This window comes from Acromyrmex echinatior, chromosome 5, assembly GCF_024713525.1.
Source record: "Acromyrmex echinatior isolate Ae372 chromosome 5, ASM2471352v2, whole genome shotgun sequence".
In the NCBI taxonomy this organism is placed as follows: domain Eukaryota; kingdom Metazoa; phylum Arthropoda; class Insecta; order Hymenoptera; family Formicidae; genus Acromyrmex; species Acromyrmex echinatior.
In genome coordinates, this window is record NC_141856.1 from 12,583,533 (window position 1) to 12,601,113 (window position 17,581).

At 33.3% G+C, this 17,581-nt stretch overlaps 1 protein-coding gene across 17 annotated transcripts in view; it reads left to right on the forward strand.

Annotated features, from left to right (window-relative positions):
- Window positions 1-17,581, forward strand: part of FoxP (forkhead box transcription factor P) — a 308,217-nt gene that overhangs the window by 30,875 nt on the left and 259,761 nt on the right. For 2 of the 17 annotated variants that reach the window (XM_087406498.1, XM_087406502.1), the window contains exon 1: window positions 8,635-16,098. The exons of 2 other annotated variants lie outside the window; for them this stretch is intronic. In XM_087406498.1, coding sequence (XP_087262624.1) covers window positions 16,060-16,098 — 39 coding nt within the window. In that variant the 5' untranslated portion in view covers window positions 8,635-16,059. Of the gene's footprint in view, window positions 1-7,012; window positions 16,099-17,581 lie in introns of those variants that run through there. 13 more of the 17 variants (XM_087406493.1, XM_087406497.1, XM_087406496.1 and 10 more) reach the window with 13 other exon arrangements.

The window sequence follows — 17,581 nt, forward strand, 5'->3', positions numbered from 1 at the left end:
GCTTGAATTTCGTTCTTTATGATTTGTGTAGTTTCTGAAAAAAAAGAAACTGATATATACGTGTGCTAATTTTGAAATTTTGTAACATTTTTTCTTGTGTAGAAAATAATTACTTATATAAAAGTCTAATAAATTTCAAGACAGTATAAATTTATTTTGTTATATACGCGAAGAAAAATTTTATTTTTTAAATGATAATTTTAACAATTTTAAAATTGAATATTTTTAGAAAATAAAGTAATTAATTATCTATCCATTCAAATTGTGATTAAAGAAAGAAATAATTTGCAAGTAATGATTAAATAATATACATTTATTTTTATTAATATACTTACATTAATATATATATATATATATATATATATATCAATCAAATTTATTTAAATTCAAATAAGTATTTTCATTTCCGTAAATGTTTGTTGAAATTAGTCGTAATCTTAAACGACGTTAATCATTTCACAAAATAACATATGAAATAAAATACAAAATGTGCTCATTTCGAAACGCAAAAGATGGAATATATTCAATGCAAATTTTATTTTATAACGTATTCAGAAACACTTAAGATCCTAACTATCTATTAGTGTATGGCCTTGATATTTAGGTGATACACAAGGTCGCCGCGTGCCGTGTTGTCATTCACGTGGTGAAATTCAAGCGAGCTGGCACACAATACTCCTCGAAACGTAGTCGCGACAAGTATCATGAGATACAAAATGCGATTATGTTCTACAAGCATTTAGCGTGCGCGATTAATTAATTCCCACGATTAATGACTATAAACATATTGTCTATTTATCGGAACAAGTACTTTGCATAATTTATCCAGTATTGAATAGAAAGATGAGAATTATAATACATACATGCAGATATTTATATGTAGACAATATAATTTTTTTTTAACATCCAGTATTTTGTATCACGTTCTTTTTCGTTAATCTAATTTGCTCGTCATTTTTGGATTGAGCAAACGATATACAGATTTACAAATTCAAATAATGGAAAATGATACATCGAGCATTTATATTTTATTGAATTTACATGTTTAAGGTATATTTGCTTACTTTACTTATTGCATTATATTAGAATAGTAATGTCATTTTCGAAATTTTAGGTCATGTACTAACAAAAGCGTCTGGTAAAAATAAATAAATAAATAAATAAATAAAAACTTAGTTTCAAAATGTTAAGTGAAATCATTTCAATCCAATGTTTGATTAAAAATTTAATTTGTTAATATAACAAAAAATACTTTTACTTCTAAATATTTAATAATTATTATTACTTAAAATAATAAGCTAACTTTGATGATAATAGCTAAATATTTAGAGAAGTAAAATTATGTTTAGTTATATTAATCAAACATTTAATTAAAATTAGTTTTACTGAACATTTGGTAACTATTATTAGACTCCTTTTTTCAGTGTAAATAAAAGTATGCGAAACGGATTGATTTTGAATTGCGTAAAAAGTCAATGCATTTAATTAATAATTAATAGTAATAGTTGGAATTATATATCATTAAATTTTGATGTTTATCAACTGTGTAATTGAATTTAATATTTATTATTCGTGATTTAAATTTTCTGTTGTTCGAGATTTGTTATGTTAATTTACGAAATTTGATCGTATCGTGCGAATTACATACAGAGCTTTATATTTTTCCACGTTATTTCGCGTTTCGATATATATGCAATGTATAATAGCAAAATCCTCGTCGCGTTCGTTTTAACGTTGAGAGTATAGTGCAAAGTACTATGCAATTATCTTATTCTCGTGATTAGTACGCACGATTGTAATTAACCGTGTTTTCGCGAGTGCAAATGCAATGAACGGATCTGAAAGAGGATGTCTGGAAAACATCAGGCGATGGCGAAACACCTATGCAGTGAGCGAATTATAGTACTTTTTATTTCATTTGCCGAAATAATTATTTGTAATTGTTTTATACGCGAACAATATTTATTTTTTTAAATATTAATTATTCGTTATAATAATTTTTAAACACATTTTTGTTTTATTATTAGGTGTTGGAATTAATTCGTAGCGTTTTACAAGTGATGGGAAGTACTTTCATTAATGTATTTTTTAATGCTCATGTGAAATAAATAACATTCTTTCATTAAAAAACGCTACGAATTAATTCCAACACCTAATATATATATTATAATTTTATTATTATATATATATTTTTTATACATATTTATTTAACGTAGTTTTCATTTAATTACTTCATCATTGTATATTAGAATTTTTTTTTTATTAAAGTGATAAATCTGTAGAAAAGTTATAGTCATATAATATACGTATAATATACTAATATATTAAAAATGTAAGAATATTGATAAATAATGAAGTAAAGTCATATTGTCATTATTGATAATACATTATAGATAAGACTTTACTTGAAGTAAAAATATTTAATATCATGAGTTTAAATAAGTAGTATCTCGTTTGTATAATATTACGAAGTTTTGCAATATTTAAACTATATTTTAACGATAATGTGAGATTTCACATTGGAGATTAATTGTTCTGCTTTTCAATTATCCAATCGAGTACACTCGGTTGATCTTTAATCAAAATGTGGCTATTAAACCGTCTGTGACTCAAGATATAAAACTTTATTCTGGGTATCTCGCCCGATTAGCTTTTTAATACGAGATTTATACTGTATAACGACTATAAATACGAATCTTAGTCTTCCCTTTTAAATATAAATTCGAACATATATTTCTGATTGATTTCAATTAATGGCACACATTTCTTTTATCAATTTAGAACTGAGCGATTTCTCGTTTTATTCGATATCAAATTTCCTATATTTACGCCGATATGGAAAATCTTGGTCTTAAGAAATCAGGTCCGGCAAGTGGCGGGGATTGTCGATTAATAATCCATTAAATCAGCAATTTGTGTTTGTGCTAAGTAAAAGAAGTTTCGAAAGTTTGGTCTCGCGCATTAATTATTGCCGTGATAAGTTGCCAATTCTGTTCTCCCGTCGTTATTTTGCCTTCAACGTTGCCAGATAGATAAGGATTGAGAATAAATTAAAAATTCATCACGAATTTACAATCTTCTATCGTCATCTTTATTCATGGACACGTCATATATTTGTATTTGAATTTATTCGTTAAATTAATTATGCACGATGCCAGAGATAAACTAGCAATAAATTAGAAATTACTAAACACATAAATGTTTAGTCGGATGAATTAATTATTATATGAAAGTTTGTATAATGTGTTATTATATTTCATGTATAATTATTTTATAACATATTGTTATTATATTACAACAATGTGAATATTTTGGATAAGGATCATAGTATATCGTTGCGAGTTTACTTCGAATTTATTCGAGAAAGCCAACAAGAATATAACGATTATTCGTTCTTGTGGAACGAATAATTCAGAACCAATAAGTCTGATCGCCTTATAAAACGCTGGTTCTTCATGTACGAGCGTCTATATAATAGTTGTTCGTAATTGGCAACACAGATCTGCCCCGCTAAATTACAGACAATGCATACCTTATAATGTTGTGCGGTACCATTATACCCTGCAGTTTCCTTCCCGCGCGCGCTATTTTGCTGCCCGTTTTCCGTTACCCGTAACAAGTCCACCAGCCTACGTAACGTCGGCATTGTCCAGAAATTTATCTCGGAGCGATCTGAGTTTGAAGGTTTTTCTTTATTCTTTGTTATATTGTTTCGTTACCTTCAGCGATATCGTTCGTTAGACCATTGATCCTCGAGAGTTCGTTTCTATAATTTTTTTCCTTGGTTTTATTCTCGAATGTCTTACATAGCTTTTTTATGAGTAAAAAGTATTTCGTAAATATTGTAATGAAAACAAGCCCATTAATATCAGACATCAGAGTTGTTGTTAGATATTAGCATTTCGTGAGAGTGTCCATCGCAGCATAACGACATTGGATTAGATTCACGATATGATGATTAGCGGTGATTCATAATTCGAGTAAGGTATCTTCTGTAAAAATTTATTTAAAGACGTATTGAATTTCTATACTTAAAAAAGTCTCTTTATTTTTTAAAAGTATTTGAGATTGTAATAATATCACCGTCAATGAGGTACCTCATATATTATCACATAAAAATGAACCAATTGCGAATCTACAGAAGCTAGAAGTTTATAGCATTGATATCATAAAGAAAGCAACAAATGAGTCATTCCGCAGCAAATACGGGTCCCTTGAATTGCATCAATTCCCAATCGTACCTTCAGAACACACTCTCGGCCGCCTTCAACTGAAGTCGATCTAAAATTTAGGTTCACGCCGCGCGCGGACGTTGGGGGTGGGGTTCGTTGAGGGTGGACCCTTTTACCGGGGGCAAACACAAAATGCATTATTTATTGCCCGTAGCGGCTGGCAATTCATCGAATTCCCGCTAAAAGCAAAAGAGTTGAGGTCGAGGGTTGGCACTCGTGCAACGCGAGGTGCGTTTATCGGAAACGGCCGCGAGGGTGGGGCTAAGTGGCACCTTTTTTCTTTTCCACCCCTTTGCACATACTCACGCGTGTGCACGCATTCTCTCACGCGACGCAAAACTTTCCATCTCTTCTTGTATCGATACCTTCGTGCGCGCATATATGCTTTTTTTCCGCCCTCTGTATCTTGTACCTCTAGAAAATTATTCATTCGCAATATGCAATATGTATTATTTTTTCGCGGAAAGTTTTTAAAAAACAATCAAGTATAGATGAGCTTATAAAAGAAAAATAGAAAAACGAGAGAATTTTTCAATTCTCTTCAAGAATAGTTAAATCTTTCTGATAAACTGATATTTTCACATTGTTTCTATATTGTTGTTCGTATTACAATTTGTATATATCTTCTTCTGTGTTCAAATTTAATTTTGTTTTTTTTTTTTTGAAAAATGATAAAATTGTTTCTCTTTTGTAGGTCTCTAAAAAAAAAATATTTAAGTCAATCGCATTTTATTAATTATTTTTTTGTGATATCGGTTGTCTATACTATTAATAATTTATAACAGAGTGCATGTATTAAAAATATATAATGATTTCTTTTAAATTTTGTAAAATTGTGTATGCTATATACTAAGAATAAATATAATGCATATAGAGCGCGCATTTAGTGTTCTAAAATTAAGTTACGAAAAAGCTTTCTATTCTTCTATCTTCAATGAGGTCAATACTCATGTGGGTACAATCCCACGCTTTCGCGTCCTGCTTTCTTTTCCGGAAAACGAATCACCCGTAAGTTTTCGCGGCACTAATTGCCAAGGCAACGAACGAAATTCATCGGTACCGTTAAGGGTGCCGCGAGGGGATGCACAAAGTGAATCGAATAAACGCCCCGATCCGGATTGCCGGTCCTTCTCTTTTCTCTTTCTGTCTCATTTCTCCTTCCACCTTCTCTCGCTCCTTCGTCTCGTGATTTATGTTAATGTTTTTGTCTCGGAGGCGATATACACCAAAAGGCGATTCGATTCGCACGGGCGCGGCACCTCCGCCTCTCCCTGTAGTTCTCGCTATGGCGCGGATTAACTTAACTGCTTTAAGACGGCAATAAAGGTCGTCGACGCGATTTAACCGGTTCCCTTTTACTGCGGCACCGATGCCCTGGCGCTCGGAACATTAAACCAATGTCTAGGCTGCATATTGACGGTAATGGGAAAAGTTCGGGCTTTCGGTATCTGACTTTGCGCGGGGGTGCGTCGATCAATCAATCGGACTCCGCAGATCCCGCTGAACCTCCCGCATAATAACCCTTTCTTTCTTGTTCTGACTTTTTCCTTCCGTTCGTCCAACGATTTCTCATCGATGTTTTAAAGTTTTTCATTACACAATTGCGGCAGAACTGTGTAAAGATGATTTGAGTATCTCGATAGTGTGAGGATAGCTTAATCAAAATGCTTGTATGCAACATGATAAAATGTAATGATTTTTTTATTAATATAGTTTTGTTTGTTGCATAATTTTATTGAAATAAATGCGCAATTAATTTTATGCGTTAATAAGTACAAAAATGAAAATGTAACTTAGTTTTTTTAATTATATTATTACAGAAATAGTACAAAAATTAATGTAAAAATTATTAGAGAATATGGTTTAAATTTTCATTTGATAAATTCTTTAAATTAGCGGATGACGTTACAAAACGTATGAAAAATGTTAATGTTCGTCAAGAAAAATGTTAACCTTGTTGCGCTATGTTTCCTCTACTATGAGAGGTTTAACCAGTCGGAAGTCTTTCGACCGGCAGGTATGCGGGGGTGTTTTCGGAGTCTCGGCGAGTTTTCGAGGATTACCTTATCTACGGAGTCTCACTCGCTCGCGCCAATTCCGAAACGAAATCCATGGCGATCCATATACCGAGGCGTTTACGCGGCGATTTAGCTCGGAGAGGACGATCCTTTCGCGGGCCACGGCTAAGTCCGAAGGGTAGTTATTATGCGATATACGGACTATCAGGGTGCGCATCCACCACCCTCCTTCACGCTTTCTGTGAGAGTGATTCGATGGTTGCTATATCGACCTGTCACGCATTGTAATTCGCGGCGTTTCACAGGAGAATCACAAGTTGTCAACTGTTGTCGATAGTACAAAAGATCTCTTCTAAAAGGCTTTTAAATAGAGTAGATTAATTTTATCTTTTTTAGCAAAAATCGTAGAGAATCTATCACTTATTGAATAGATTTTATCGTATATGTCGAATATATTTAATTGCATTTATTTAGTATACTAACTTTATATGACTATATTTGTAAATTAAGATTATTATGTGAGTCGTAAGCTCACTTATTGTTAGATTAAAGAGAACAAATGAAAGACGATCGATAGTTTGTTTTTTATTTCGCGAATCAGAATTTTGAAATCGAAAATCCGAAGTTATTTTAAATTTACAAGCTCTTAGCCAAGTATATAGGACATTAAATTATTAGGTGTTGGAATTAATTCGTAGCGTTTTTTAATGAAAGAATGTTATTTATTTCACATGAGCATTAAAAAATACATTAATGAAAGTACTTCCCATCACTTGTAAAACGCTACGAATTAATTCCAACACCTAATATTTTTCGTATTTTGTTATATTATCTTTTTTAATATCTTTATTTTTAGAATATTTACAATAACTCATTTACTAATTATATATATATTACTATGTTTTCCTTAATTCTTTAATAATTAAATCTTTATAATATAAATCTACATTACATAAACTGCTAAAAAGAATATTTAAAATATAGCTCTTTTATATTAAAAAGAAATATTTTTTTTGAAATTTGATTTTGACATCCGTTTATATCTTATTTTTGTAATTAATCGTAGTTACGGATTTCGTTAATAATAACTAAACTATTTATACGATACTAAAAAATTTAGAGCAACATACGATATCAATAATTCTTCCTTTATTAGATAATTATTTAAATAGGTGTTCCTATAGTATTTCAAAGAAAAGAAATGCGAAAGACACGAATAATCCAATCGTATCTTTTGCATTTTTATTAAGAATAATTATACTGTACATTGATTTATTTACATTGATGATACACATTGTCATTCCTATTCTGCGCATTTTTTTTCTTTGAAATATTAGAAACACTTTGTTATAAAAGGTCTTTTTTCTTTTTTTAAATACATAACTTTATAAACACTTTCCAAAGATGTTAAAATATATGTATGTAAAAATCATTTAATAATTTTTCTATGCTTTGTAAAAATAACAAAAATTAAACTGGGATGTGAATGATCCATCTTATGTAGTAAAAGACCGGAAAATTATCTCGTATCTTAAGGATTAATCGTACAAGGCTGTAGAACGCATTATTAAACAAATTGAATAATAAGAGCATGACAAGAACAAAACGTAATAATATCATAAGATATACTTTTTCAAAGAAATCGCGATTATTGCGACTCTTGGCAAGTGTTACGATACGTAATATATTACAACGGTGGTTTAGAAACGAAATTAGCACGTGGTGAGCGACAGTGAGTTCCCACGTGTATCATCACGTAATTCTTTTCCAAGGATAACGACCCGTACTTTCCTTGGCGGCGAGCGAGAAGTGACGGAAAAGGGGATTCCCCTGTACCTGATGCAATTAACTCGCTATTAACGGAGCAGACGTTGAGCAGGAGGCCCGCCGTTACGAAAGTATAGCCCGCTGTACGTGATTAAAGCGGGAATTCGTTAGGGGCACATCGGCATGGCCGCGTCGATAAGATTAATTGATAAATGGCTGAATCGATCGGCGCGGTTGTAGTTTCGTTACGGCGACTCGGCGGCGGTGCCGATCGGCTAGCAAGATAAATATCTCGTCACGATGCGGTAACTATGTAATCGGGTTAATTTGGGTACATACATAACTTCGCGTAGCGTGAGATATGTGAAATTACCATTATTGCGTATATATTGGTCCATTAACATTTTGTCTTCTATGATAAGTCTTTGTAAAAGACTATGCCGAAAAGGTCAAAGGAGAATAATCTCCTCTTTTTTTATTCTTCTTTTATGATCCTTTTCTTCTCTCTCATTTTTAATCTCTTGCGATTTTTTAAAATCTTTTTTTGTTGATATAAAAGTGTCGAGGTGATTGTTATGTAATCATTAATGAGTTTTTTAAATAAACAACTTTAATTTATTATATTATTTTTTATTTACATTTAATTAACGTTTATGTACACTTATCAAAACTTTTATCGTTTTATAATGGATAAGAGTTGCCAAGCAAGCTAAGATTAAGGTCACATTTTGAATTATTTAAACTCTACCACAGTTTAGACATTAACAGCTTGACATTAATTAACTTTGTGCTTTCATAATTTCGCTTCCATCTTATTCTTATACTTCCAGTAACGATATTTTACTTTTAATCAATATCAGCTACTGCGATATAACTATGAGATATATTCATCTACATAACGTTGATTACAAGTAAGTACTTTTTTCATTTGCTTTAAATATTAAATAATTACATCGTACGTATTTGCGTAACGGATACATAGTTCGTACATAGTTAAACAATTTGTGTTAAATTTAACGTGTTTTAAACGACTTAAATTTTTGTATTAATGTAATACAAGAATTTGAATAGAAGATGAATATATTAGAAAATAACTAAATAATTAATATTACGTAAAAAATTAACGTAAAAAGTACATAAAAGATATATTTTATTTTTTTATCTAAGAATTTATGTTTTAAAACATTTTATTTTTACGTTACTTATTTACTTACTCATAAATTTTTTTATTTTGACATTAAGAAATGTTGAATATCAATTCACGGAATATTTAAATAACGTAATTACATTATATTAAATCGACACTCGAATACGTTAAAAATTTAATATAAAATTTTAATAAGATGAAGACAGGAGAGGAGCGAAAGGAGGAGAGGAGAGGAATACAAAATATATACAAAAGTTTCTAATACAAAATATATACAAAATGGCATTATTACGCATATGTTACTATCGCGATAATATGTATGTTCGTATAAAGTACAAAATTTTGATAACAAGATTTCTCACGTATTTCACAGCATGCGATGAACTCATACGCTGATAAAAGACTTGTGCGCTTTTCTGGAAAAAAATCCGAGCAAACGTTTTTTACGGACGATGCATTTTTATACAGATTGTCATTAATTCGTGAGGAAGCGTTGCGACATTTCCGCGAAACATCAAGGAAAACGTGCGTTAACATGAGATCAAGTAAATAAACCATGTAGACAGAAGCATCAAACGACTTCTCGCCGCTATGGATGAGACATCCCGCCGATGGTGGGGCAAAAAGTGACGACGAGGGCAAGGCAAATGTGTACAGTCTGTGTGCGTAGGTTCATCACGATTCATATGTTCGAACAGCCATGCTATTCCGATGACGCTGCCGTTTGGTGAACGAGATGAAGAATTATAAGATGATATTCAGGTTGATCCCGCGCGAGGAGAGAATTATCATTTCGGAATTATAACAGTATAGTGACAGGTTGGTACCACACCCGGATGATGCAATTTGTCCGATTACTACTTCTTGCGTTCAAGTAAAAGGAATGTTAGAAAGTATCTATATAGTGTATATATTCAGCTGTATAAAACATATACGATAATGTTGTGTGTAGTTTGCATTCATTCGTCTAGATTTGTGTTTAGCAATTAGTTGCTTTGACAACTAATTAACATTTATCATAAATGTATAAAAGATATCTATATATAAAACGGTCGAGGATATTGGGTTCTTAGTTTAACTTTTTTAACATTGGATCGTTATTGAGTTGATAATACAATTTATCGTATTGCAAAAGTCACTTGGAGAAGCACCTTGTCGTATGATCACGTCAGTTTCGATTAAAGATTGTGTCGCAGTCCATTGGATGAATCATAATAATTACGACAGATCAATCCGCACTCTCTGAGTATTGTTTGAAGAATTGCGAGAGCTGAAGACGCTGAAGAGGCGTCATCCGCGCGAGTCTATCACTGCCAAGCAGACAGTAAGAAGTTGCGGCGCGAGGTGTAAAGAGGGAAGGCAGGGCATTCATACGGCACTGTCACACTCGGCGAACGCAGAAAACGTGAGTGAGTGAGACCGACGAAGGCAGCGGACCATGGCGATTCGTGGGAGGAGGTTAAAGTCCGCTTTACAGCGAATTCTGCGCCTCATCAGCATCGTCGATCGACCGTTTTCCGTTCGCAATCAAACAAACGGCTGGAAGTTAAATGAGAACGTTGTACGCAATTGCGATCGCTGCGTGCAAATTTTAATCATTGTTAGCAACAAGTTAGTCTAAATCTCAGTTTTTATGAATGTAATATTCATAATATATTAGAAATTGAGATTATATAATATATTAGATATTTATATAAAAATATCGGAAGAATGCCATGCCTGACACTTAATTTTTTTTTTAGGATTGTCGCACAAAGTTAATATTGATTAATTTGACATTAAATCATTTTAATGTGTTAAATATTACATATACCATATTAATTCATTTCTAGATGATATGTGACACTAATAAACGGTGAATATTACGGGAGATAAAATATGCAAAATAATATTCTTATAATAATGTTCTTATAATAATGTTCTATTCTGTACAAAATGATGCGGAAATGATTAACAAAATGTAAAAATAAATAATATATTATATTTGTGAGATAAAAATAATAATTATAATTAAAAAAAAATTAATATTGTCGAACTAAACAGAGCGCGAATCGTAAAAATTAAAATAATTGTTTGAAACAGAAAAGTTACGCTCCACTTAATGACGATCATTTTAACGATCTTGGGACGTTGGATAATTAATTTTATTAGACCGTTTCATATTATATCGCTCATTTTGCTTCGATAATAAATGATAGATCGTCTTACATATTTCTAATTACAATCACTGTCCATGAAGATCTCAACCGGTCAATTATTGTTTTACGATTTTTACTTTTCCGAATACGACTTTAAAAAGAAACTTTATTTATTGATATAAAAAGATTTTCTGATTGTCTTGTCTTACTTTCCTTGACCGAAAACACCGAGATATATTTCGCTGATATCAAGGACTTATCTGCACACACAACAACGATCCCGAATCTTATCGCATCAATAGAAATCACGCAAACGTATTACATAAACAGTATAGCCGTAAACAATTAGAATATTGGCAATTTGCGTATGTTAAACGACTCTTTCGTCATGCGCTGCTTTAATGAATACTCGCATAATTTCTACCGCTGTTGCAATCTCAATAAATGCCGGCGAGCGCGATGGACGCCTCTCTTATACCGATGATGATCTATTAATATCATTGATAACTCTCACATTAGGCTCATAGATGTAAACAACATGTTTCATATGTTGTCAACTTGATAATAATATAAGCGCACGCATCGGCACGCGCCGCGTCGCTTCAAGTGACTTCAGCCTTCAAGCCATGAGCACTCAATGAGTTTGAAGGAAATTATTTTCATCACGCAAACTTAACCATCGCTAGTCGAACGTGAGAAGCATTTTCTAAGACTAAAATGCATATTTTATTGGTTAGACAGGGTAGATCAACTTAGATAACAAATATTTTAGATAATTCAGATCAATTATTGAATCGTGTTATATTTTGTATTGATTATTGAGTTATTATTATTTTACCGATTCACTTATATTACACAGAAAAATATAATAATCGGATATTAAATCGGATAATTGAGCAAGATTGTATTACGTAAATTAGTATTGCTTGAAACATGTACTAAATTTAAGCACAATTTTTTATTTTTAAATTAAGTATGTAAAAGTAAACAAACAAAAAATACGTATAATTTATGTATATGTTAAACATGTTATTTAGTAATCATATGTGCATGTTTAATTGGTAACAAACAAGCTTATAATTCAAACCTAAGTTTAAGATTAGAATAACAAATGTATTTTATAATTTGAAAATAGATATTTTTCTCATATATTTTTATTAAATGATCAGATGATATTTTATTTATTTCCAGTTTTAATTTTTATTAATTATATTGCAATAATTGTTACATTAAACAATTCAATGCTTTCTACTTTGTAGTGAGCATGAAAATGAACGCTAGCAAAATCTTCAATTTCTCAAACTCAATACTCTACTCTTAAAATTAAATTTTTTTTATTTTGTGTAAAATTAAGGAATAAATTCTGTTTGTATGAGCAATAATGCATAGAAAGAACGACTCTGTTAAAGTATCTAAGAATTCAGCTAAACAAAGATTTAAAAATAATTTTGTTCAGGATCAAAATAATTACGTGAAAATCTCAAGCATAACGAAAAAGTTTTTAACGTAAAAATTTTTGACCATCTTGCGATCAATTTGTACGTCCTACATATTTTGATAATTTAACAAAATTATTTTTAGATCTGTATCTAGCTAAATTTTTAGATACTTCAGCAAAACCGTTCTTTCCATATGTATTTATTTGCTTTGTTGTGCGTATGAAAGTCTGTCAAAAAGAAGTCGCACGATAGAAGTTGTCTCGCGTAGTCTGTAACCACTGCGAGGTCGACGTACGTAACTACTTGTTAATTGCCATAACTATTGTAAAGGACTGCACTGTGACTTTATCTACTTGTCGTCCAGTAATTATAAACTTTGCAATAACGCATCTTGACATCGTTTGCGCTCGTGACATACACACATCGTATATATATTTCAATTGGGACGTTGCTTCATTAATACTATTTCATTTGTATTACGATATCACTTGATTAAAAACACGCATGAAATGAATATTTCAATTGCAAAAACTTAAAATTGATATACAAACCTAAGTGAATATTCGAGAAAGCATTCGACTTGGCTTCTTAAACAGATAACTTTTAATGAATCAGCTTTCTGGATAAAAATCGTTAATAAAACAAGCAACATGTATTGTTCGTAATTACTTTTATGTTTCACGGTTCTTTATTATTATATTTAAGTGTTTTGCAAATCACCGTTACATTTTCGTAGATACAGTAGTAAGTATACAAAGTAATGTATAATTCATGTACACAGTATCCATAGAAATGTAAACGGCGAACATACTAAATATCTAAATAACATAAAAAGTTGTGAAACGTAGAAATAATTACGGACATTCGCTCAATTTCATTATATGTATTATTAATGAATAATTAATGAGTAAAGTACATAGCAAAGAAAATTATTCTTAGAGAGATAGAATAACAACTAATAAGTTTGGCATAAAAAAATTAACGAATGCAGTTGTTTTATTTGCGAAGTTAACTACGTCTAACCTTGCCTATGTAGGTCATATCTATTGGCTGACATTCTGTATATATTCCGATATATTCCGCGAAATAAACAACAAATGCTGAACGGTCGGAATTGATAAATCAGTTTTTATATTATATTATCATCACTTGGAAGTTTCAAGAATAAAACTTATATCATGTTATATTTTCAGTAGACAGATTAAAATACTCCTTGCAACTTTGTGCGTCACAAGATAGAAAAATGATGACTACTTTAGAATCTGACATAGAATTATAGATAATGCCGCTCTTCAACAGTAAAGAATCTATAGTGGAAGACAGAATATAAATTTCATTAGTCACTTCTTTTCAATCGGTCTGAAATCAAATATTATCGTCGGATGGAATTTAAGCCTCAACACATTGCGATAAAAGGTTCTAGACATCATGTCATTATTGTACGGTCCTAGAACTTTGTCTCTGAAGACACGTACCTCAGAAGATTATCTAATTAATGATTCAAACGGAGATCGCGTGCAACTTCTCATTAAGTTACACTCATTTTTCGATATACCGATAATTTTATCAGCACAGCAGTGTAGAACGGGCTTTATTGGGCGTCGCGAGTACTCGCGTCGCGACAGAAAAGGAGAGAGTGAGAGAGAGAGAGAGAGAGAGAGGAGCAAGACCGTCAATGACACTGACGAAGAAGGAGAATGATAGGATGAGGAGAGGGAACTGTGCGGTGCCAGGCCGCAAGAGGGAAGGGAGCCGCGGACCAGCGCGGCTCGGGAGGGGGCGGAAAACGCGTAAACAGAGAGTCAACATGTAAACAGGCCACTCGCGAGACAAACAACGTGGGGGCCGCGGGCTGTTCGCCGCCGAACGAGGCAGGCAGGCAGGCAGGCAGGAGGCAGGAGTCAGGCAGCCAGGCAGACAGGCAAGCAGGCTCGTGTACGTTCGCTTCGTCGCTGCGCGCTCCGTTTTCCGTGCGCGTCCGCTTCGACGCGACCAGTCGGAGTATAAACGCATCGCGTCTCTCCGCGTGTTCGACTTATCAAATCGCGCGCGCCGCGCTCCGCGAGCGGGGAGCCGCCGGACGATACGATTGTACCTGCGCCGGGTTCTTCGTAGCGGTCCTTCGTACGGCTGCGGCCTCTGCCTCTGTCTCTGCCTCTGCCTCTGCCTCTGCGCCGGCGGTGGCGGCGGCGGCGGCGGCGGTATACGAAAACCCGCCGAAATTCGGAAGCGAGAGATAGAGAGAGAGAGAGAGAGAGAGAGAGAGAGAGAGATAGAGAGACCGGATCGGAGCCGTTCGGCGCGACACGGCGCGACGGATTCGCTTCGGCCGGTTTCGTTAGTGTCGTGAAAAAGAAAGGAAAAATGAGAGGGGGAAGAGGAAGAATGAGAAAGAAAGAAGAACGGTGCTCTTGTTGATAAAATATTGTTATAACGCCATACACACATGTGAATTTTTGGTGCCGTGATGAAAACATCAACATGCGCCACAGACGTGTCGAAACAGTTAATTCGTTGTATTGTTAATTAGATCATGTGCATGAATTAATGACTCGTTTGCTTAATTAATCATTCTGTGAAGATAATGGCATGAGTGTCAGTGCGGTAACAACTTTGTGACAACAGTGTAATCCAAGCAAGGTTATAAAAAAAAAAACATATGCAATTGGATATCGTCGAAAAGTGAGATATTTCAACCAATTTGTTCCAGTCAAAAGTAAACCGTGATGACTCGTTTACATCAGAATGTACGCGCAATAATGAGTAATCGTAGGCCAGTTTAAAGCAGACGTCTTTAGTGATTTAAAGAGTATTTCTTCTCGATATACGTTTAGTTCCTGTTAACTAGCATTTTGCTCGTTTATATAATACGCACTTATACCTGATGCAATCTTTTTACGCCAATAGTTATTTTAACTGATTTTAAATAATAAGAAAAATGATTCTAATGTCAAATCATTAGTCATTGAAACAAATTTTAAACTAATAAGTTGTAAAAAATTTGTAATCATCATCTTACAGCTTTTCAATCTATGAGAAATCATTGAATTACTGGACATAATTTTTGATACGAGCGGATATTAATCTTTAGGCTGTAATATTGTTGTAACACAAAATTGTTGAATAACGAAAATCGCAACATGTTAACGAAGTGCGTAATAACGTGAAGAGGGAAGGATTCGCTAACGAGCAATAGATAAATTTACAATTATTTAGTCAGTGCGTCAGTAACGCGTTGTTGCGTTACTCGTCGTTTGTGTGCGGGAAGAGTGATTGCATAGTGACGAGGAATACATTTCCACAAGAGTTCTCTGAGAGATGCAGACTTTCCGGCGGAAATACGTTTCAGTTAAATCGGTAAGTGTATTTTATACAAATCATCATTTCGATGATTCGGCTAGTTACAATTCATTATTCGAAAAATCTAGTAGACGTCAGTATATAGGGTGCGTCACCAAAATCCGAACAAATCGAACAATTTCTTTAAACAAAATGTTTTTAATGAAAAATTAAAAATTACAAAAAATCCTTTTACATTCGGGGGATCCCTGTAGAGGGATCATTCGACAATTATTCGATACATCCCCCATTAGCTTGAATGAGCCTCTAGTCTCGATCTGAAGCGTTCGCATGCTGTAATGTAGCGCTGTCCATGCCGATGAATGCTGCCTCAATAGCGATCCTTAATGACGTCACATTGGGATGCTGAGATTTGTTTGTGATCCTTTCAACTACGCTCCATACGTAGTAGTCCAAGGAGATTTAAATCTGGACTGTTGGGAGACTAGAATGGGAGCCGAAGTAAATAACTCTTTGCCTGGCAGCCTCAAAGAGCATCTTTCATATCTTTATGTGTACGAAAGTATCGAAAGTCCTTCTCGACAATTCGACGCATTTTTGGTTCGCTTACACCAACAATCGATGCTAATTTTCGCAACGATTGCTCTGGGTCATCCGAAATCAGCGTTTGAACTTTTTCAACGACTGCGGGGATCTTCGCGATGCGTTCTTTCAAGTGATTCTTCCTCGCTGGCATACTGGAATCTTCATTAGATTGTTCTAAAGTCGTATATTTTGTCATAAACGGTTGATCTCGGGTATCGAAAGAACCGAATTATTTCCGTTGCTGAGCACCCAGCGCGAAGACCTTCGATAATCACGGCTCTTCGATTATACTCCGCACTTGGTTTCAACATCGCGGCCATTTTGAGAATATATTTACTAGAAGCATCAGGCTTTCTCGGACTCCAACAACAACCTCTGGCGGAGGTACAATATAGGTGGAAAATTTAAATTGAGATTTGTCCAGATTTTGGTGACGCACCCTGTATATGTGTATACATATATTAACTCTGATAATTACTATTAATTACACGCTCTTGTAGATCTCGCTTAGAACGTTAATATTAACGCTGACGTTTTGAATTGAGAAATTCAGTGCTGACTGACCGAATATTAACTATTGTTGATGCTAAAGGTAATTTCTCTTGTTACGTACACACATGTTGCCGAATAGCCTGCTAATGGTAGTTAATGCCAAAAGGTTATGATCAGCTTACATGTTTTGATCGATCGATTTTGTTGACGAATGTTGCCACAGCATGAAATTTTGCGCGTGATACATTTTGCCAAAAAATTTTACGAATCGTTTCATTTTAAATCGTGATTATTACTGGGCAAATATATTAAAAATAGCGTATTGTAAATTTTTTAATAAAGTTTTTGGTTAATTACATTTAGAAAAAAAAATTGAAATATTATTTATCACGCTATGACTTTTGTTTATGATAATCAGTGCTGTGATATTCTTCTTATATACTGAAAATGCTACAATGTAATT